The 24015-nt window shown below is 35.4% G+C and overlaps 3 protein-coding genes across 3 annotated transcripts; 2 read left to right on the top strand and 1 right to left on the bottom strand.

The window, feature by feature from the left end:
- Nucleotides 1–2430: 2430 nt before the first annotated feature.
- LOC133333675 (RRP12-like protein) lies at nt 2431–8950 on the top strand. The gene is given in 13 exon segments (XM_061541963.1): nt 2431–2576; nt 2638–3191; nt 3258–3374; nt 3434–4861; nt 4923–4994; nt 4997–5187; nt 5250–5384; nt 5458–5890; nt 5955–6229; nt 6292–6464; nt 6695–6928; nt 8473–8782; nt 8845–8950. Coding segments are annotated over 13 exon segments (4170 nt in total). The 5' UTR covers nt 2431–2434.
- Nucleotides 8951–9461: 511 nt separating this feature from the next.
- LOC133333676 (transport and Golgi organization protein 2) lies at nt 9462–11821 on the bottom strand. Its single transcript, XM_061541964.1, has 3 exons — nt 11553–11821; nt 10874–11003; nt 9462–9915 (listed from the first exon to the last, which is right to left on the bottom strand). The coding sequence occupies exons 1-3, from the start codon at nt 11815–11817 to the stop codon at nt 9462–9464; spliced, it is 849 nt and encodes a 282-aa protein (XP_061397948.1). The 5' UTR covers nt 11818–11821.
- A 3539-nt stretch (nt 11822–15360) lies between these two features.
- LOC133333685 (monoacylglycerol/Diacylglycerol O-acyltransferase) lies at nt 15361–22777 on the top strand. Its single transcript, XM_061541973.1, has 4 exons — nt 15361–15421; nt 15498–15636; nt 19626–20292; nt 22670–22777. Exons 1-4 carry the CDS (start codon nt 15376–15378, stop codon nt 22775–22777), a joined length of 960 nt encoding a protein of 319 aa, XP_061397957.1. The 5' UTR covers nt 15361–15375.
- Nucleotides 22778–24015: the final 1238 nt, after the last annotated feature.

Here is a 24015-nt window from a genome sequence, read left to right on the forward strand (position 1 = left end):
CGATATTAACATTCCTTTGGAAATTTGTAAACGATTTAATTGTCAATCCGTAACACGTTCTCTTGCACCGAATTCATTTGTTAATATAAAATTTATAAAATATTTAATTGTTTTAATATGCTTATGTTGTCCAATTTGCTTTTGTTGTTGTGTTTCTATTGAAAACTCATTGTATATGAAAATTCCTGTCTTCACGCAATTGCAATTGATACGACACATTCAACAACTGGTTCACAGTACAGAGTTGAGCCATGGTCATGTAATAACGTCGTCGATAATGACGATTGTGCGCCACAGTGAGGGAATTCAGACGTTGACATTGTTGCGCGCAATTTTTTGTAATGAATTACAGGAGCGTAGGGTTGTCAATTGTTAATGACAATTTGGACCGAAATTTTGCTTGTTTGATCATGCGTCCATTACTATCCGTCATTTATCAGAAACTCACAGACGTATTCATGGTTAGTGGACAGTAAGAAATAAAAAAGTGGCAATCAAATAAGACAATGTGAACTCGCATTAAGCCGTGTACACACTTTAACTATTTGAATGACAGTCTTGCCCAATTTTAGCTTCTTTGATAGTTTGGCTCTAATGTCCGTCATTCCTCATACAGCTACGGAAATATTCATGGTTGTTGGGCAGTCAGTAATAGATTCAAAAACTGACAATCAAAAATGAGTGTGTATCCACTCGATCTCAAACATCAATTCCATTGCGTATACGTCACGTTAATCCTTTTCACAAATCCAGTGAATTATATTTGACGTATACGCTATGGAATTGACATTTGAGATCGAGTGGATTTCGTAAATTTAAACGTACCCTAAAAGTGGAAGCTCATAAAGGCGAGTACAAACTATCAGCTTGGACTGTCAGATTCTTTATCGATTTGAACCAAACTGTCATTAAAGAATGATTGGGTGTACCGACATTAAGAACACACAACACTTTTCGATAATAATCAGTTGGTAATATAATAAATATAAAGAACTTTTTTTTTGACTATATCAACCACAGGGAATTTGGAGACAGATGAGTAGTCTTGGCTGAACAGTAAATTATGTAACGAGTCTTTGGTCCTATACTGGGCATGTGGAATGTGTCAAGACATCAATTCTTGTCCAAGAGGAACTAAGACAATCCTGGTCTGAGCTGTGCTAAGAATATAGAAATTGTGCCGGTGCTGCGAATTAGACCATCAACGATGTCTTTTTCTGGTCGTTTTCTTATTAGGTGCTGCATGATGAATATGACCCCTTTCTCTACACACATTGCACCTTAACGACATTTATCTTTGGAGGGTGGGGTGTCCGAAATCCGAAACATTCCAAAAGTGTTCAGAGCAGGCGAAATAAAAAGTCCCTTCATTTACAAAAATACACACACATTTATTTGTTGAGTTGTAAGCCCCAAGTCTGCTACCTTGGAATTGTGGCGGTTTAGTCTGAGAACGTCAAGGCTGAAGTTTGGTGAAGTTTGCCAAATATGTGGTGCTGACCTTCTCCACTACCTTTGAGGTGTGCGGGAAATATTTCAGCAAAGAATTATCCTATCCAACCGTTATGATACTCAAAGTGCATTGCGTATACAAATAGAGTATAGCATTATTGCAGCCATTAAGTCAATGAGTCCGGAGCTTATTTTAAAGTCTATACCCCTTATCCAATGCCAATGGTGGTGTGGTATTGGAGCTACCTTTAACATTTTCAAAGTTTAGCCTTCGATTGCAAAATAGCGCATACCTATGAATTGTTGTGTTGTCAATTATGTATGGGGTCTATTTTGTCGGGTCTAGTTACAAGAAAACTTTAGATTGATTGCTCCTACATTGGGTAAAGCATTCAATAATAATCCTTAATTTAGGGCGCCCATATTTGATGGTCTCATCGAATTAATTCAAAATGAGGAGCAGAATGTGGTCAATGAACTCTTGGGAAAATATGGCAACAACTTTTTGCCTCAACTCTGTGGAACATTATTTTAAATTTATTTGGAACTGACTAGGGGCAAAAATCTTGCACTATTAACATTTTTCTATACAAATTTTAAACGCAGTAGTTCTAATAATTTTTTTTATAAATTAATTATTTTCAATAAAGAATTTTTTCCATTATTATGTTAAAGGGAGTTGCTCTATCTAATATTTTTGTATTATAATATTTTCAATTAAAAAATACTTCAAAAATTTGCAACCAATGTACTTTTACGAAAATATACCTATTTTCGATCTAGTGAACCCTGGTTTAAATACATATGTTGCAATTAACACACTGTGAATGCCTTCACAATAGCCAATAAGAAGAAGCATATGTCAAAAAAGATTTGTTGTGCTGTGCGCACGTGTTTGTTGCATTCATTAGAATAAAAAACGTCTTCCAAGGAAATTATACATCGAAATTCAACGGTTTTTCAATAAATAATCACAAAGAAAATGGGAAAATTTCGTTCAAAACTAAAGCGCCATTCCAAGGGGAAAAATTGGAGCAAAGGACATTCGTCCACCTCAAATCCCGAGCAGATGAAACATCGTCTCAAGGCAAAGTCGAGATTTTTTCAACCAAATTTGAGTTTGGGTAGGGGAAAATTATTCAGTGATTGAAATATATTATTAAATGCATTTTTATTTATTTTCAGCCCCCAAAGAGGAGGAGAAAAATCCCAACTCTCTGACATTGGAAGCCGTGTTAAAACATGAACAACGTTTGGCTTATAATGCCGAAACGACAACAGTTAATGATGTTGCTGGTAGTTTGAAATCGTTCAGCATAACCGATGAAGATGAAGACTTAATGTCCGAGTCACAGGGTGGTGGCACCTTTAAGACATTTAAAACATTTGCCTCCAACTACAGTACTTGTAGTAATATGAGTTTTAAAAAACTGTTGATTGGCTTTCGGGCCTCTTCGGATTTACACAAAGAAATGTTGGCTATTTTAACCGCACTCACGGAAATCATTAAAGAACGTGGCGGCACTGAATCATCAACAGAATATTTCCTCTTGTTGATGGAACAAATTGAAGCCAGTACTGAGGATAAAGATATTATAGCGGGAATTTCTTTATTGGGTATGGGGATCAAATCGGTACCGGCTGCTGTTTTAAGAAAACGTTTCAGTGAAACTGCCCAGACACTGATGTCGTGTATGCAGCGTTTCATCGATTCACCCAATCAGAATATAATGAAATATGTAAGTTGATTAGGAGGAGGATTGAGGATGGGATTTATTACAATTTAATTTTTGTTTGTTTTGTAGATAATTGGCTGCTTATCGGTATTGCTAAGGGCCCAGGATTACATGACCTGGACATATTCCTCCACCTGGCAGTATATTGATACTTTACTATCATTTTGCATACATTCTAAGCCAAAGGTGGGTCAACAAATATTAATTTTTTGTTATTTAAAAATAAACCCATTATTTCTCATTAGATCCGCAAAGCAGCCCAACATGCCATTGTCTCCATTATACATGGCAGTTCATTTATGTTACCACCCAAACCCAAAGATGATGAGGCAGAAGATGGCGAACCCGAAACCCAACCCGAACAGCCACAAATTAAAGCCCATCCAGCCAGTAATCGTGTAACCAAATTCTGTCTCAATCAATTTAAGCCGGAAGTTTTGGCCCAACAACAAACCACAGTTTTGCATACCCTGTCACTGTTAAAAGAAACCATTAGCGGTTTTAAAACCGATGATATTCGTAATGTCTGCGAACATCTGCTATCGATTATGACGGCATCTAATATTTTGGTACGCACAAATTGCCTTCAGACTTTACACGCCCTCTTCCTTTCACGCACCACAAATTTGAATGGTGTCATGTGTGCCAAACTACTGGCAGCCATACATGAATATCGTCCCGATCGTTCCGATTTTAGGCAAACTCTTGCCTGGATTACCGTACTCAAGGAGGGTCATGTTCATTTGGCCCAATTGGATTTGAATTTGTGTGTTAATGCTTTACCCCGCCTGGTGGAGATTTTAAGTGGCGATCTCTGGCTTTCGGATCGAAGTGAAATAATTAATGGTGTCTCAAATGCCATTAAGGAGCTGCTGTATGAATGTGTCAAGCCTGCCTGTGAGACAGAAGAATTGGCCAACATTTACCGAGTGGCCATCACGAAAATCATTGCCTCCGTGCACAAAGTACTGAGTGCTCCCTTTGGTGAAGTTGCCAAATATGTGGTGCTGACCTTCTCCATAATCTTTGAGGTGTGCGGAAAATATTTCAGCAAAGAATTATCCCCATCCCTGGTGGAGTTGGCCAAACGTTATGATACCCAAAGTGCATTGCGTATACAAATTGAACACAGCATTATTGCGGCCATTAAATCAATGGGTCCGGAGCATGTTTTAAAATCCATACCCCTAACCAATGCCAAGGGTGATGTGGTATTGGAAAAGTCATGGCTTTTGCCATTATTGCGCGAGGGTGCCACAGGAGCTACATTTAAATTTTTTAAAGAAGTTATTTTAGCCTTGGCCTTGGACTGCAATGTCAAATGGCATAAATTTGCCGAAGAAAAAGATGTACCCATGGCCCATACCTATGAATTGTTGTGTTGCCAATTATGGGGTCTGTTTCCTGGTTTTTGTCGTGTACCCAGAGATCCAGAAAACTTTAGACTGATCGCCCCCACATTGGGTAATGCATTGGATAATAATCCTGAATTTAGGGCTCCAATATTTGATGGTCTCATTGAGCTGATACAAAATGAGGAACAAACAGTGGTCCATGAGCTCTTGGGAAAATATGCCAAAAACTTTTTGCCACGACTCTTTAATATCTATACACAGAAGCCGAATGGTACCTATGAACAGGACTTGCGTAAGAAATCATTGGAAGTTATTAAGGTAGGTCCACCCAAATTAATTTTTAAAAGCTAAATTAATATTTTTCTTCGATCCTTTTCAGCTCTATTTGACCAAAACCCCTGGTGATATGCTCAAAGAACTCTATGAAACAGCCTATAAACAATTGCAAGCCACACCTCAGTGGGAACATTTGAATATGATTCGATTTTTGATATAACAGCCGCCTTGGTTCTATTCCAAACCTGTGAAGTGATACGTGAATTCTTTGAGAGCTATATTGTCCCAGTGCTAATGAAAGCTGAAAAATCCAAATTGGTTACCAAGGATGAACAGAAACTGAAGAAGCAACAACGCAAGACCTATGAGTAAGATTTCAGATTGAAATTCAATGTTAAGTTGTATTCATTTTTCTCATTCAATTCTCTAGGTTATTGCGTGATATTCTCACCTCAGAGGCTGCTTCATGTCAAAAATTCACAAGGAAAAATTTGGTACCCTTGCAGAAGGTACTCATTGAGGCCTTTACCACCAGTTGTGCTGTGTGTCAGGCAGCACGTTTGAAGTAAGATTTTTAATAACAAAAAATTTCAGGTCGATGATAAAGATTTCATTTTTATTATTTTCATTTTTTCCAGGTGCCTGAAAATCCTCATTGAAACCCGTAAAGGTCTCACCTATAGCGATAAAATTGTCACCAAGACCCTGCCCGAAGCCATACTCAATTACAAAGAATTTTCAACACGCAAAGAAAATGTTTCAGAAGAAATTCTTAAACTTATTTTAAATCTCTATCAGGAGGCAGAAAAACTCAATGATTTTGTAGATATCTTAACTGCTGGCTTTGCTGGCGATGAATCGCTAATCACCAATACCATATTGGCATTCCGTACAGTATTGGCAACACATGGCAAACATTTAACTGTTAGTACATTGGAATTTATTATGGAACAGATTGCGGTATTTTTGGTACAAAAATCCAGATCTCAGGCAGAGGCCTCAGTGGCTTTCCTCATCACATTCATTAAGGTTATGCCCACACCATTGGTGGCCAATCATTTGGAGACAATTGTAAGTCTATTATTGAAATAAAATGAGATTTTTTTTAATTAAATTCCCCATAATTCCTTTACAGATGAAATCTCTTTCGGCCATGGTCAAGGATACCAAACGTTATTGTCGCATACAAATCGGTTATTTGTTGAAGAAACTCTGCAAACGATTTACCGCGGAAGATTTAATTAAATTTGTACCCGGTGATGATGAGGTGACACATCGTCGCCTCAGAAAGATTCGCAAGCAGCTGAGACGTGATAATCGTAAGAAACAATCCGAAGAGGCTGGCAAAGACAGTGATGATGAGGCTTCGGAAGAAGAGTTTGTCAGTGGTCTGGAGAAGAAGAGTGTTACGTAGGTTTCCCCCTCTTGGAATAGAATATTTTTATTAATTATTTTTGTTTTTCATTCTACAGAATTGATGACATTTTGGCTGACTCTGATTCTGATTTACCCGAAGATATGGATGAAGATGACACACCCGCCCATGATAAATCGAAATCGAAAAAAGATCGCGACACCTATATACGTGAAGATCCTGAGGATATTGTGGATTTGGCAGATATAAAATCAATTGGAAATGTTTTAAGTAGGTTCAAGACGAACTTTTGTTATTGTATATTTAATTAATTTATTATTTATTTTTTGTATAGCACCCATATATACATATATATATATATATATATATATATCAGAATAATATGTATTTATATATACATATATATACATATATATATGACCATATATATATATACATATATACATATATATAAATATATACGTACATATACACATATTAATTATTTATTTTTTGTATAGCCAACCGCCCCTCAGTTGCCTCGGAGAAATCTGGTAGCAGAACAAAATCCAAAGATCCCAATCGTGGCTTTAAGGTCGCCGAAGATGGCCGCCTTATTATCGATGACAAAGCCTTACGTGGTGCTGGCGGTGACAGTGATTCCGATGATGATAGTGATGATGATGACATGGATGATGAAATGGATGGCTCAAAGACAGCGGTAAAACGTGGCATGGAAGAAGATTCCAGTGATGGTGAGTTAAATGGAAAATACGTTACGATACGTTACCACATCACCTAGGATGTTTGGTATTGAAAAATATCGCAATATTTAACATAGAGCTTTTAATATTTGCCCATATATTACAATAGATGTATGGTATTGAAAATGAGCTATATCGGTCCACATTTTGGTATAGCCCTCATATAACGGTACATCCAATATTCGGAATTTTGAAAATTTCAGAGAAGTTTTCTAACCAAATTGGCTCTAATTTGATAATTTCTTCCCAAAAAATATAAAAATTGACCAAAAATTATAAACATTTGCCAAAATTTAGGATTAGGCCCCATATAACGGTATCCCCTATTTTCGGTGTTTGGAGTTTTTAAGACAAGTTTTTCAATCGAATTGGCTGCAATTTGGTATTTTGGGTTCTATTTGGGTAGCAAATCTTCCTACTAAAAATTATCAACATTTGCCAAAATTTAGGGTTAGGCCCCATATAACGATACTCCCGGTTTTCGTTATTTGGAGGTTTTCTGACACGTTTTTCAACCAAATTGACTATAATTTGATATTCTGGGTTCTCATTGGATTGTTATCCAATCTTCCTACCCAGTATTATAAATATTGACTCCAGTTTTGGTATAACCCCCATATAAATGTACCCCCGATTTTCGGTATTTTGGGCACGTTTTTCAGTCGAATTGGCTGTAATTTGGAAATTTGGGTTCTCGTTGATTGAGTAGCAAATCTTCCTATCAAAAATTATCAACATTGGCCTAAATTTAGGGTTAGCCCTCATATAACGGTACCCCCGATTTTCGGTATTAGGAAATTTTAAAACACTTTTTTCAGTCGTATTGACTGCAATTCGGTATTTTGAGTTCCCATTGGCTAGCAAATCTTCCTACCTAAAATTATCAACATTGGCCCAACATTTTGGGTTAGGTCCCATATAACGATACCCCCGGTTTTCGTTATTTGGAGGTTTTTAGACACGTTTTTCAACCGAACTGTCAATAATTTGGTATTCTGGGTTCTCATTGGATAGCAAATCTGCATACTAAAAATTATCAATATCGGTTCACGTTTTGATATAGCCCCCATATAAGGATACCCCCGATTTTCGGTATTTTGGTTACGTTTTTCAGTCGAATTGGCTGTAATTTGGTATTTTCGGGTCTCGTTGAGTAGAAAATCTACTACGTTTCGGTTTAACCAAAATCTGCAAACTTCGAGATACCGCATAACGTGGACCGATATTTGTAATTTTTAGTGGAAACATTTTACACCCAATGAGAACCCATAATACAGCCAAAATCCGTTAAAAAATATAACCAAAATCTCCAAAATTGAAGAATCCGTTATATGGGGGGCCACCATGAAACTTGGTTCGATTTTTATAATTTTTTTAGGAATACTTAACGCCCAATGAGAACCCAAAATACTAAAGAAATCGCTTTTGTAAAAAATAATTTTTTTTAAATTCGATTTTTTATTAAAAAAATTGTTGTTTGTTTAAAAAAATCGATTTTTTTAAATAATTCGATTTTTTATTCCCATTTTTTGCAGAAGAAGAACTGGGCACTGCACCCAATCGCAAACGTAAGGCTGGCGATGCAATGAGTATGCGTTCGGGTAAAACATCTGCCTCACGCTACACAGCCGGTGGCAAGGGTATTCACAGGCCATTGTCGGGTGGTGGCGGCAGTGATGCTGTATCCATGAAATCCGGTTATTCCGCCAAATCTGGTAAATCCTCAAAATCACAACACACTGGATCGGAGTACTCACACAAAAAGGCCAAGGGTGATATGAAGAAGAAGGGTAAATTAGATCCATATGCTTATATACCATTGAGCAGGAATACGCTGAATAAGAGGTGGGTTCAAATCGATTTTTTAAACAACAAATTTAAAAAAAAAATATTATTGTGTTTTTCAGGAAACGCGCCAAACATGCTGGTACATTTAAAAATATTGTTACGGCTGCCCGTAAAGGTGCCCTCAAGGGTGTTAAAAGTAAAGTCGCCAAGGCGTATAAGAAATAATTTGAATGTGGTTTTGAAATGAAACAAAGGCATATTACTACTATTTGTATATTTATTTTGCAATGAAGTCCTGAAAAGAGAAATCTATATAGATTTTATGGCTTTTTTTATAAGGCTATATACTTTTTTCATTATAGTTGAATTATGTTAAAATATTCTTTTTTTGTATTTAATGAAAAAAATAGTTATTTGAATAAACAAGAAAAACATACATACACACTAAACACAAAAAACAATGACCTGAGTACTGAGTAATTGAATTACAAAAAAAAAAAAATTAAATTGAGTCACTTAGAAATAAAATAAATTGGGTTTGAATCTATAATGTTTGAAAAAATGCTATGGCAATTTAAAAAACAAATTGAAAATTAAATTAAAAGAAAATACTTTGGCCTCTAGTAAACAAGTACCACAAAAAACCTGAGTAATTTACGTATATAGGCAAAAGCAAGTATGCAAAATTGTTTTTCGATAATTTCCATGTGAATTTGTTATTGTTGGTCCCTACCATTTAAAATGGAAATTGCTTTTCAATATGATTCCGATGCCATTCGCCTTGGTGGGGATCTTGTGAACGCATTGTTTCCTCAATAAAATGCATACGATTATTAGCATCGATTAGTATGACGGTGTGGGTGCGACTGCCATAGCCACAATCAGGTACATAAACATTTAACGAACTTAAATATTCACCCCAATTGGGTGCCCTACGTTGCAGTTCAGCATCTGGCCAAAATTTCTCTTTACACTTGAGCAGGTGCATTAATTGTTCAACCAATTCCGTTTGGGGGCGTTTTTCATATTCTCCGATAATTTGCTCGAAACGATTACGTCCATAACGTACCTTTTCAAAGGGAGCCGAGGGTAGACTATTGCCGAAGCCATAACAAGAATTCTCCTTGTAGTGTATTAAACCGGGTGGTACATTACTGCAAAGTGTTACCAAGGCTGGTGATGTGGGGGAGCTAAAAAAGAAGGACAAATATATATTTTTTTGATAATAAGGAGAGAATTTGTATACCCAAAACCATGATAAGGGGGAATATTATTATTAAAGTTGCAAAAATTGTCATCGTTTTAAGTTCCGGAGTAGCTCCCATATAATGGAATCTCCAATTCTGACAATTTTGGGTTCTCATTGAGTGTCAGTTCTTCCTTCCAAAAATGGTTAAAATCGGGGCAAGTTTTATGGTAGTCCCCATATAACGGATTTTGGAGATTTTGGTAAATTTTTTGTAACGGATTTGAATGTAATTTGGTATTATGGGTTCCCATTGGGTGTCAAGTCTTCCTACCAAAAATAATCAATATCGGTCCACGTTTCGGAGTGGTCCCAAATATAACGGAATCACGAAAATTTTGTTATCGAATTGGCTGTAATTTGGTATTTTGGGTTCTCATTGTGTGTCAAGTCTTCCTACGAAAAATTGTCAAAATCGGTCCACGTTTCGGGGTAGTCCTCATATAACGGAATGTCGAACTTTGGAGATTTTGGTCAAATTTTTGTAACTAAATTGGCTATAATTTGGTATTTTGGGTTTTTGGCTTGCTTCCAAAAATGATTAAAATCGGTCCACGTTTCGGCGTAGCCCCCATCTAACGGAATCTCCAATTTTGTCGATTTTGGCTAAATTTTTGTAACCGAATTGGCTGTAATTTGGTTCTCATTGGGTGTCAAATCTACCTGCCAAAAATTGTCAATATCGTTCCATTTGTTGGCATAGCCCCCATATAACAGTAACTCCATTATTCTGTATTTTGGTCATAATTTTCAAACGAATTGAGAAACTTGTTCAAGGTCCTATCAAAGTCGAAAGTCGGCATCGATTTTATGTATTTAAAATTTCCACCTCATGATGAAGTGTATAAAAAGTTCGATCTCGCTGAACATAATTATGTTTTTTTATTTTCTTTTGTACTTACCCTATCTCAATGGAGACAAAATTAAAGGCACTATATTTGGTACAATCCTCCACCAGACGTTGATTATAATTGACATTATCGAATTTCGCACCATAATTCCGAACATAATCACTGACCAGCATACCGCGTCCTAACAAAGAGTTATTATTGTGTTGTGTTGTATTTATTGGTGTTGTTGTTGTTGTTATCTGATGTAGATCGATATGATGTTGATGATGATTAAAATCGTCGCTATTAGTTTGTGGTGTTCTTGTTGTTGTACTAATATTATAGTTGTTGGAGGGTGAGGAGGATACCTTATAGCCATTCGTTGGGGTATTATTAGATAAATTGGAAGACTTTTGTTGTGTTTGATGATTAAGAAGGGGTGGATGGGGTGTAAGGTCTACAACTATAAAGTTAATTTTTTTTGAATGATGGAATGGTATGGATGAGGTGAAAAAAGAAAATATATGTGTAGGTCAAACACAACATCCGGTCGGTCCAGCATTTTGTGTGTAGAATAGGAAAAATAAAATTAAGTTAATTTCATAAAAACAATAAGTATTACATAAATAATTAATTAAAGCACAAAAAAATTGTAAGCCAAACAACTACCGCCTCCATCACAAACTTTTAGTGACAAATTTTGTTAAACAATTTTGTTTTCCAAAAAGAAGATACTTTTTCACCAACTTACCCACAGCATTGCGTGGCTTAGGTTCACCCGTCAAATTGAGTAGAGCACCCACTTTGAATATGCCATCCTGGCCAGATATGGCCAACCATGTACCACCTTCACGTCCCGGTTCCATATCAATGCCGCCATAACAATTGTCCACACCCGACCACTGGCAGGCCTCTTTGGTATCACGAGCATAGAATTCATCACGATTGGAGGCCAAAATCAATTTATAGCCATCCTTTTCGGGATTTGAGTTGACATAAAAAAATATCACACACATTTTCTAATTTATTTTAATTTCTTTTAATAATTCACAGCGTTGACATTCACTACTCCTCCCTTTTGTTGTGGGGACCTTTGTTTAAATGCTCACTCTACTATGGCCTTTGTTTGTTTGCTTATTGTACATAAATTATGGGCCTTTTTTCTTTCTTATCGGGAGAGTTATAATTTGCTATCACCACTTATCTAAGCACAGCAGCAGCAGCAGTCCACCACCCAGTCAACCGCCTTGTTTCTAAATCCAAAATGAACGATCTCAGTGCGCTAAATAACATGTAGACAAAATAGCAAAAAACACATGCACACACACACTCCACACAAATGTTGACGTCTGCAGAATTGCAATATTTTGTTTTCCATAAATAAATAAAATGTAAATATAAATTTACACAATATAGTATTCGCTATATTATAATACAAAAAACAACAACAAAAACACATTCAATCACCACCACCACTGCTGCTGTTGATGCCCCCGGCAATGAACTTTTGTTGTTGCTTAGACAAGGAAGAAAATGTAAACAAGATCAGCTGTTTGCCGAAACATGTTCACATTTTAACGCCGGTCGTTATTAGAATGCAGACGCCGGCAAAAATGCTAACATGGCATTTAAATTGGATAATTTTTTAACAAGTAAAATTAATATTTGGACGGATAAAAATATTTTATACTCTCTCCTCTATGGGAGCATATTCGAAATAATTAAAATCGATCAAAAGAAGGACCAACATTTACCTTCCGAACAACGAAATACCAAATTATTAACACTCAGGTTTGAAAATTGGGCTAGCAGCTTCAAAGAAGGGATTTGTCAAAACATGGGCCTATGATTTAGTTCAGGATCGTGCAGAGATATAAGAAAGATTCCGTAGTGTTCGTCCTGAAGCTGTACTTTTTTGAGCCAGAAAAAATTAATGCATAGGGTTTAAGAGAGAATTTCAATCAAAAATTCACTATCAAGTAAATATGTCGTTAAATTTGAACGGATCGGACTTTATATACTCTCCTTGTTGAAACATGAGATACGAAATACCAAGTTATTGACACTCAGTTTTGAAAATTGGGATAGGTGCTTCAAAAAATCTATAATGGGATGACCCGTTTGTAAAGTTATATGTGACATGGGTCCAACATTTAGTTCCGGTTCCGGCAGAAATATAAAGAAAACATCCGTAGTGCTTGTTCGTAAACTGAACTGTAAAATTGTCGGAATGTTGATAATAATATCCGTAGTATCATTACTATTGCTGCGTTCGCTCCATAACTGCTGGACGAATGAAATAAATAGAAACTTAAAAAGTGCGGTTAGATTTACGGAATATAATCGAACTTATGAGTGACGTTGGGGCTGATAGATACCAAGCAACGGCTCTGATTGGTTATAACATGGCGAAGCCCAGGCTTATCTTTGTCCCTCCTTCATCTCAATTGACATCTCACTGACCTCCCCGAGGTGTCACCTGTGGTAACTATTTTTTATCATCCATTGAAATAGTGAGCTGATATGTGTTCACCCATAAAAACTATACAGAATAGGTTGAGGCGTCGGGTTAGTTGCCTACAGTCGGAAAACCCCTCCTACTATGAAAAAGCAACGAAAAACGGATCTAGCTGCTGAGACTACGTTTGTGAGGACATATATATATGTAGACATATAAAAGTAAGCCAAGTGATGATTCACACAGAAAGGGATAGGCAACGAATTCGATGGAAAGATCAAGTAGAAGATAACATCTCGGAACATGGTATCTCAAATTGAATGACACAAGCTAGCTAAGTAAGCACATCCCGTCTATAAAAACTCCATTTCAGCTCGCCTATATAAAGACTTCCTGTTAGATCGTCTATAAAGACTCTATGCTGCTAGTCTTATAAAGACTCCCTCCAGCTCGTATATAAAGACTACTTTCAGCTCCTCTTTATAAATACTCCCTCAGCTCATCCAGCTCCTCTCCAGCTAGTTTATAAAGACTCCCTTCAGCTCGTCTATATAAAGACTCCCTTCAGCTCGTCTATATAAAGACTCCCTTCAGCTCGTCTATATAAAGACTCCCTTCAGCTCGTCTATATAAAGACTCCCTTCAGCTCGTCTATATAAAGACTCCCTTCAGCTCGTCTATATAAAGACTCCCATCAGCTCGTCTATTGAGACTCCCTTCAGCTCGTCTATTGAGACTCCCTCTTCAGCTCGTCTATAAAGACCACCTCTTCAGCTCATCTATAAAGATCTGATCGTCTATAAAAACTCCCTTCAGCTGGTCTATATAAAGACTAATTTCAGATGTTCTATATAAAGGCTCCCTTCAACTGGTCTATATATAGACTCCTTTCAGCTATAAAGACTCCCTTCAGCTTGTCTATAAAAAATCCCTTCAGCTCGCTTATAAAGACTCCCTTCAGCACTTCTAAAATAACTCCCCACAGCTCACTTATGAAGACCCCTTCTCGTTCCTTCCATACTTCCCTTTAACCACCTCTATAAAGTCTCTCTTATTCATTCCCTTATATTCCATTTAAAAAGATTTGCCAAATGTGTACGTTACGTCTCCGACTAATCACACTGCTGTTTGACAACTGTCAACTTATATATCCCTTGCAAATGACCGCTGCAACAACAACAACAAAGTAATCAAAATATTGTATTATCATATGTGTGGATGACAGACAGTTGATTTGTATTTGGCAAAAACAAAACGTCAGTTGTTTTTTAACCGAAAGGGTGGTTGTGGGCGATTGTATCGCCTAAAATCATAAAAAAAAACCTTATGAAATTCGAGAGGAAATATCAAAATTGAAGTGAAAACTTTTATACAAATAAAAAAACCGTTAATAATTTGTGAGACAATTAAATTTATTTGCTATTGGTTGTGAACAACAAAGTAAAGAATATATAATCCAAAAACAACAACAACAAAGAAACATAAGAAAATCCATAAAACCACTTTGGGGATAAATGAAAAAAGTGATGATAAATGTGGTAATGGTGGTGGTTAAGAAAGAATTCATAAATAAGTATAATAATAAGTGAAACAAAACAAATGCGAAACATAAACAAACGACAACATAATTCAGAATTTTGCCGATATTTTATGAATTTTGTATATGGAATGCGTAGAAAGAAAAGTAAAAGCTTGCACTGACCGCCTAAGCCTAAAGTAAAAGAACTTAAACTGGGACATATCAGCCGCAAACAACAACAACAACAACCAAATAAAACACCGCGGAATCAGGTTTTTTCGTCTTTCTTCCCCAACAAAAGAGAAAAAAGAAGAAGCAAAATTATCATTATTGACAATAAAAACAACAACAAAATAATCATAATAATCCAAGTTTTATGATAATTAAGCCAACATTGGCAAACTGAACACAACAAAGAAAGTTTTGGAAGAGAAGGTGGTTTCGAGTCTTTTCTTTGGATTTTAAGTGGATTCATATCAAAAATCAAAAAAGTCAATACGTTGTCGAGTACAGTGTTAAAACATTACGACCTAAATCTCCCATCCCCTCTTTAGCCAGCCCTCCTTCCTCATAGTCATCACCTTCTTCTCCATCGCCATGGAATTTATACAAAACATAACAAAAGGTCTGCTAGAATTTCTGTGTAAGTGGCAATTGCCAAATGGTTAACACGTTTCTTCTTTTTTTGTAATATTTATTTGTTTTTCGCCTCTTTTTAGCTTCATACATTGATTTGGATTATTCACTGTGGCTGTATCGTCTATTGACCCCACTTATTGTAACATTCCTATTGCCGCTGGTATTTGTGGCCTTAATTTATATATCCTTCCTAATATTGTTTATCTACAAATTACACAGGTAAGTAGTTCGCCATGTGCCAATACCCCTATATCCAATTTGTACTCTCCATATCAAGTTTCTAGAATATTGAAAAAAAGTCAAACGTCAGAGTAGCTGCCTGACGACCTACCGCTTAGTTTGCTTTCATATCCAAGTGACTGACATTAGTACCCCAAAACACATTAGGAGGTCATCTTAGTGGCTGGCTATCATTGCCGGTGTTTAAAATAACCGGTATTAGTTATTATAGTTTATTGTTTTTGTTTCAATTCGTTTTTTTGTACGCGATAATATTATGTGTTTTACGTTGTTTGAATTCATTAAGATTGTCGCCGTGGAACATTTTCAATTACTGATAATATTTTTTTCGTTTATAATTGTTAAACCCATATATGGAGGAGATTAATAACCGAAACACAGCAGCATACCTTACCTACCACAACAGCCGTACAATGAATAATATAAATTTGATTTATTATATTATAATTCCGTTTTTGCTTTGCAAAATGAATTTATTTCGAATTTATTCAAATTACATCGGACTATAAGTGTGACATTTCATACTTATTAGGAATGCACATAATCATAAGGAATATTTTTTAAATTTTTATTTAAACAGAAAACTTGAAATTCACTTTATTGCATTTTGCAGTTTCTTTTAATTCACTGACATATTAAACGATTTTTTAAGAACAGGTTTTGTTAGTTATTTCCCTACATTAGAATTAATTCTCGAACGTCATTGAGTGGAAAATAAACAGATGTTATTAACTTCCGCAATTTTTTTTGGGTATCAACAAAAATTTCTGTTATTGACGTTGATGCATCGATAAAAGAACCCCCAAAATTAATTTTGTTTTCAGCACATCGGATTTTGTTTAATAAATATCATAATGAATGGCTCTCATATATTTTCGGAGGGTCATAGTAAGCTTCTAGTGTCGATAAATTATATGTGCTAGTTGTTATTGTAGCGGCCCTATTGCTTTTACACAATGGACTGAGGTGACAGACGTTGGCCGAGTAAGACTCGGGTCGTTTCGGATCGTAGACCCCTCTGTCGTGGAAACGATATGTGCTATTCAGGCTAGCTGAAATGTCTTTATAGAAGAGCTGAAGAGGGAGTCTTTATATAGACGAGCTGTAGAGGGAGTCTTTATATAGACGAGCTGTAGAGGGAGTCTTTATATAGACGAGCTGTAGAGGGAGTCTTTATATAGACGAGCTGTAGAGGGAGTCTTTATATAGACGAGCTGTAGAGGGAGTCTTTATATAGACGAGCTGAAGAGGGAGTCTATATAAAGACGAGATGAAGAGGTAGTCTATATAAAGACGAGCTGAAGAGGGAGTCTTTATATAGACGAGCTGAAGAGGGAGTCTTTATATAGACGAGCTGAAGAGGGAGTCTTTATATAGACGAGCTGAAGAGGGAGTCTTTATAGTCGCTCTTTAGAGGGTGTCTTTAGACGAGCTGAAGAGGGAGTCTTTATATAGACGAGCTGAAGAGGGAGTCTTTATATAGACGAGCTGAAGAGGGAGTCTTTATATAGACGAGCTGAAGAGGGAGTCTTTATATAGACGAGCTGAAGAGGGAGTCTTTATATAGACGAGCTGAAGGGAGTTTTTATAGATGAGCTCTTAGGGACGTTTTTATAGATGAGCTGAAGTAAATTCATAATAGATGAGCTGTATGGAGTCTTTGTAGATGAAAGACTATTATTTGAGGATCTATAGAAGCGTCTTATTTTTGGAGAATGCATGGATTTATTAAAGACTATTTTTTGAGGACCCTATAGAAGCGTGGATTTATTAATGACTACTTTTTAGGGGGCCCAATAGAAGCGTGGATTTATTAAAAACTATTTTTTGAGTGTTCTATAGGAGCGTGAATTTATTAAAGACTTTTTTGAGGATTCCATAGAAGCGTGGATTTATAAAAGACTTCTTTTGAGGATTCTATAGAAGCGTGGATTTATAAAAGACTTTTTTAGGATTCCATAGAAGCGTGGATTTATTAAAGACTTTTTTAGGATTCCATAGAAGCGTGGATTTATTAAAGACTTTTTTAGGATTCCATAGAAGCGTGGATTTATTAAAGACTTTTTTAGGATTCCATAGAAGCGTGGATTTATTAAAGACTTTTCTGAGGATTCCATAGAAGCGTGGATTTATTAAAGAGGGTCCTATAGAAGCGTGGATTTATTAAAGAGGGTCCTATAGAAGCGTGGATTTATTAAAGAGGGTCCTATAGAAGCGTGGATTTATTAAAGAGGGTCCTATAGAAGCGCGGATTTATTAAAGAGGGTCCTATAGAAGCGTGGATTTATTAAAGGCTATTTTATGAGAGGGTCCTATAGAAGCGTGGATTTATTAAAGGCTATTTTATGAGAGGGTCCTATAGAAGCGTGGATTTATTAAAGGCTATTTTATGAGAGGGTCCTATAGAAGCGTGGATTTATTAAAGGCTATTTTATGATAGGGTCCTATAGAAGCGTGGATTTATTAAAGGCTATTTTATGATAGGGTCCTATAGAAGCGTGGATTTATTAAAGGCAATTTTATGAGAGGGTCCTATAGAAGCGTGGATTTATTAAAGGCTATTTTACGAGAGGGTCCTATAAAAGCGTGGATTTATTAAGGGTATTTTATAAGAGGGTCCTATAGAAGCGTGGATTTATTAAAGGCTATTTTATGAGAGGGTCCTATAGAAGCGTGGATTTATTAAAGGCTATTTTATGAGAGGGTCCTATAGAAGCGTGGATTTATTAAAGGCTATTTTATGAGTGGGTCTTATAGAAGCGTGGATTTATTAAAGGCTATTTTATGAGTGGGTTTTATAGAAGCGTGGATTTATTAAAGGCTATTTTTGGATTTATTAAAGGCTATTTTATGAGAGGGTCCTATAGAAGCGGGGATTTATTAAAGACTATTTTTGGATTTATTAAAGGCTATTTTATGAGAGGGCCCTATAGAAGCGTGGATTTATTAAAGACTATTTTTCCAGGGCCAACTGAGGCGTGGATTTGAGCGTGGATTTATTAAAGACTATTTTTCAAGGGCCAACTGAGGCGTGGATTTATTAAAGAATATTTTTCAAGGGCCAACTGAGGCGTGGATTTATTAAAGACTATTTCTTTAGAGGGTTCTATAGAAGCGTTGATTTATTAAAGACTATTTCTGTAGACGGTTCTATAGAAGCGTGGATTTATCAAAGACTATTTCTGTAGAGGGTCCTATAGAAACGTGCAATTATTAAAGACTATTTCTGTAGAGGGTCCTATAGAAATGTGCAATTATTAAATACTATTTTTATATATAAAGCGTGGATTTTTTGGAGAATGCTTTTTGAGGGTTCTATAGAAGCGTAGATTTATTAAAGACTATTTTTTAGAGGGTCCTATAGAAGCGTGGAGTCATTAAAGACTATGGACAATTGTAAGCAATTCTAAGGTGAAAGAAAAGCAAATATAAATTTTTAAATCAATGCTAGTTCAGGGTTTTTTTTTAATGTTAAGCAAATCCATTAATATACACCACCAATGAAAAAAAATTTAGTTCGAACATATATTTATCAACATTGTTGCAATAATGAAAAAAATATATATCAATCTTTTGCCATATAAGTGTGGGGGGTCTGACCTATCTTGCTTGGTCATTGAGAAACTATTTCAGTGTAATCAATGGCTATGACATGAAAAACATTTGACATTCACTGATATCGGATCGTACTTAATATTATATAGAAACAACAAATACACAAGTTCGTACGTATGTACATCAGAGAGTGATTTGGATTGAAGAATGTTTTGTGTTTTTTTTTATTATTAATATACAGGCGACAAATGATAAGCAGCAGGCAATCTTTTGCGTAATTTACAACTGGTGATAAAAACAGAAAGAAAAAAATCATACGATACACGTCATAAATCGATTGTAAACAGCAATAATTATTATTTTTGTTTTTAAATGATTCATAATTGGATTTATTTTATTTCTCTTTATTACAGAGAAGTTATATTACGTTCCGTACGATCAGATCGTAAATTCTGGGAAGTTGGCCGAAAACTGGTGGCCGCCGTCTGGGATGCTCATGCACGCATCTATCATGGCTACGAGGTAATTGGTATGGAACACATTCCAAAAGATGGCCCAGCCTTAATTGTGTACTACCATGGTGCCATACCGATTGATATGTACTACTTGAATTCACGAATGATGTTGCAAGAGAATCGTCTAATCTACACTATTGGTGATCGTTTCCTATTCAAATTACCCGGTTGGGGTACCATCTCTGAAGCATTCCATATAAGTCCCGGCACAGTGCAGTCGTGTGTGAATATTTTACGTGACGGCAATCTGCTAGCCATATCACCGGGTGGTGTCTACGAAGCACAGTTTGGTGATAACTACTATGAGCTGTTGTGGCGAAATCGTGTGGGATTTGCCAAAGTGGCCTTAGAGGCTCAGGTGCCAATAATACCATGTTTTACACAAAATTTACGTGAAGGATTTCGACAAGTCGGTATCTTTCGGACATTCTTTATGAAACTATATAATACCATTAGGATACCGGTGTATCCGATATATGGTGGTTTTCCCGTCAAGTTTCGTACATATTTGGGTAAACCCATTGAACATGATGGCAACTTGACGCCGGAACAGTTGCAAGTTAAGGTATGTGGAATAAGTTTTTTTTAAAATAATCTATTTTTTAAAGACTATTTTTCAGGTATCGGCTATTTTAGAGGGATTTATTAACGACTATTTTTTCAGTGTTCTATAGAAGCGTGGATTTATTAAAGATTATTTTTGAGGGTTCTATGGAACCGTGTATTTATTAGAGTACACCTAAGTCTGTTTTTACACGGTAGATTGGTTCCAGAAGAAGCCGTGTAAAAAAAGACATTGATCTTATACATAAAGGGAATTCCCCTAAATTAGTGCTATTCACATTTGCTTTGACCAGTAAAAATTGTTTGTACGCGCTAAAGGGGTATTCACTTAAATCTTTAGCTAGTGTTCGCAAACTATTTTTTCGATGGTTTCAGACTTTTTTATTTCATAAATACTTTTTTGTGATATGAACATACTTCGCAAAAATTAAATTTGACAAAAAAAATGTAAGTACATAAAATTTCAAATCGTGCTAAATGGAATAAAATCGTCTAAAAAAATTAAAAATATTCAATTTTCAAACCGTGTTATATCAAAACCGTGTACATGAAGACCGTGTAAAAACAGACTTAGGTGTATATTTTTCAGGGCTCCTCTCGAAGCCTGGTTTTATTAAACAATATTATTTTGGGTTTTTTAATACAATTTTTAAGGGTTCTATAGAAGCGTGGATTTTGATAAAGACTATTATTTAAGAATCCTATAGAAGCGTAGATTTATTAAAGATAATATTGAGGGTGCTATAGAAGCGTGGATATATTAAAGATTAAAGGTCCTACAGAAGCATAGATTTATTAAATACATTTTTGGGGATTCCTATTAGGTTAGGTTTGGGATGTGCAGTCACTTATGTGGCTACAGCACTCTAAGACCGTCAGGTCCATAGTGATCATCCACGAACAGAAGAGAGATAAGGTGAGATCTATAGGGGAGATAAAGAGAGATGCTTACAAGAAAATGTAAGAAAGTAAATTTGAAATAGTATCGATGGCTTTAGAGTTCGGACAGAAGATATATTACGTGTCAAGGTTGCACTTTCCCAACCACTTTAGGTTTCTAATTATGCTGTGGTTTTATTGAGAAGAAACAACCCACTAGTCTGTGCCGTCTGTAGGCCACAGGAGATGCTCAATTGTCTCTGTCTCCTCCTCGTCAACGTAGAGTCTACATCAATTAATTGCATCATGAACGCCTCAAGTTCCGATAAAGATGATATATGGGTGGTTTGATTGAGTCATCAGTTCCTAGATCTGTGGATTGAGATCCTCGATTGGCTAATTCGTCTGCTCTTTCATTACCCAAGATGTCACGGTGTCCTGGTACCCAACACAGCCGATAGGTGTAGGTAAGTTCTTCCAAAGCTGTTCTTCACTTGAGGACCGCCTCAGATTTGATGGCTTTAAGATCCGCTTGACTATCCACGAAGATAGTCACCGGGAGGACCTTTATTAAAGACTTTTAAATTAAGTTGCCTTCCAAATCGCAAAGATTGGAGCTTGAAAAACACTACAGATTTTTTGTAGGTTAGTCTCAAGGCCTAGCCTTAACAGTAGACATTACCTTCTTAGGGTCCTTGTATAGAAGCCAGGATTTATTAATGAATATTTTCGGTTCCAGGGTTCTACTAGGAATAACGACATCTACATCGTCAAATCTCAGGACTAGTGATATAAAATTTAGTTTACGCATTGATCTGCGTACCTTATCTAATTTACTGGATGTCGACTTGTGGCGCAGACAGTTCCACCAAACAAGAGAGCCATAGGAAAGGATGGGCCTTGCCACGGTGTTATACAACCAGTGTATAGTCGATGGTTTTAGCCCCCAGTTTTCCCAATGGAGTTCTTGCATGCATAGAATGCAATGATCAGAAACTGAGGGAAATTTAGCTTGATCTGATAGATACACCATAGAACTGTCACTAAGTAAGACAAAATATATCAAAGATGTTAAACCATGAGATACATCAAAGTGAATTATGTATGATAGACCGATTTAAACGCAAACAAACACTACGAACACATGCATCTCTATGTGGATCCAACAAATTGCAATTGAAATCACCAATTATCACTATGTTGGAATAACTTTCAAACAGATGAGCTTAAGACAGATGATTTGAATATTATTTTATAATTTTATTATCTCAAGGTCCAGTAATCTTCCCATTGAATACAGCAGATTTAAAAAAAAAAATCAGCAACAATTTAAGCGTATTTTTAACATTTAAAGTAAATTTTCAAAATAAAAAAATAATCTTATATATATATATATATATATATATGGTATATAAATGCTTGAAATTATATATTTTCTATACGGCTATTGATGCGTGAAGCATTATAAAAATAATTTTTATATTTGTATGTTTTTTCAGGTCGCTCACGCTTTAGAAGATTTAATCAACAAACATCAACGTCTACCCGGCAGCATATTTCATGCATTGCTCGATCGTTTTCCGCCATTTAGAAGCAAAAAGGATTAAACCCCCCCTTTTAAGACAAGAACAAACCTCATAACAATTAAAACAAAACAAAAAAGTAATTTTAAGTTTAGAAATCTCATAACTGTGTTAATTTTTTTAATAATTTCTTTCTTTAATAAGCAGCATGTTTTTTTTTTAATTTCTCAAAGAAAAAAATGTATTCTAATATCGAATGAGATTGAAGTTTTTCGTCTTCTATTATTATTTTTGGCTAGGCGATAGAATGTACTTAAACTTTGGTTGTAGTTAACTTTTTAAAAAGAAATATTAAGTATTCTATCTATAAGAACTATTATTATGATGTATGGGAATAGACACGTTTTTTTTTTTTTTTTTTTTTTTGGTTAAAATGAACTTTTGATATTTAAAAAAAAAAAAAAAATTTTTGTTTTTATTTTTTTATTATTTTTTAAAGTTTTTGGCAATATTTTTTATATAGCCAGCGTGACTTTTCTTTTTAGACTGGTAAAACATTTCTATACTAATAATTCGAGTTGTATTTTAGCGTTGTATATGAATTGCAAGTTAGCTTTTTACTATTAAATAAAAAATAAAAAAAAATCATTTTACATTTGAAATGTAGCCAAAACATGATCATTTAAATATTTATATATAAGACTATATTGTAATTGAAATATATTATTAATATTATTATTGTGTAAATGTATATGTATTTATTTTTAAATGAAACATATTGCTATTTATTATTAAATAAACAAAGTGTGAATCGACAAGGAATACAATATTTTTTGTTTTAAATTATGTTGGATTCTATTACTTTAAAAGAATAAAGGAGAACGGCGTACAAAATCAACTTTGTCTCTGATAATCCTTTATAAATTGACATCTCAAACAATGTTATGTTGGCTTTGTTTGATATGTCAATGCCAGGCCTGAATCCTCGTATGTCGTTCCCCTTTATACCCAATGTTATTTCCATAAATCACATTTCAACATGTAAATGTAGCATTAGACGAAGTAATCAGTATTCATTCCAATGCAAATCGATCTATGTATCTCTATTTTCCAACCACTGTTTTTGCTACATCAAAGTCGATCTATGGTAACCTAATTTCTAAGTTCATTTATACCATGTGCAGACGAGCGTTGTTCTCTCCCTCATTCGTTGTTCGACCCTTAATTATGAAGTAATTACTTGGTCCCCCTACAAAATTGTCTGAGCGAACAATGATTCAATTCGAATCCCTAGATGAATAACCAAGGAATTTGTCCCATCC

Source organism: Musca vetustissima, unplaced genomic scaffold (assembly GCF_032173495.1).
Source record: "Musca vetustissima isolate MV318-11 ecotype Yass unplaced genomic scaffold, APGP_CSIRO_Mvet_v1 utg8392, whole genome shotgun sequence".
Classification (NCBI taxonomy): Eukaryota; Metazoa; Arthropoda; class Insecta; order Diptera; family Muscidae; genus Musca; species Musca vetustissima.

Coding starts and splice junctions, on each gene's coding strand:
- LOC133333676 (XM_061541964.1), bottom strand. CDS start 11,817: ATGTGTGTGATATTTTTTTATGTCAACTCAAATCCCGAAAAGGATGGC. Junction 11,004..11,552: donor TAAGCCACGCAATGCTGTGG/GTAAGTTGGTGA, acceptor ACTCTTTGTTAG/GACGCGGTATGCTGGTCAGT. Junction 9,916..10,873: donor TTTGTCTCCATTGAGATAGG/GTAAGTACAAAA, acceptor CTTCTTTTTTAG/CTCCCCCACATCACCAGCCT.
- LOC133333685 (XM_061541973.1), top strand. CDS start 15,376: ATGGAATTTATACAAAACATAACAAAAGGTCTGCTAGAATTTCTGT. Junction 15,422..15,497: donor AGGTCTGCTAGAATTTCTGT/GTAAGTGGCAAT, acceptor GCCTCTTTTTAG/CTTCATACATTGATTTGGAT. Junction 15,637..19,625: donor TTTATCTACAAATTACACAG/GTAAGTAGTTCG, acceptor TCTTTATTACAG/AGAAGTTATATTACGTTCCG.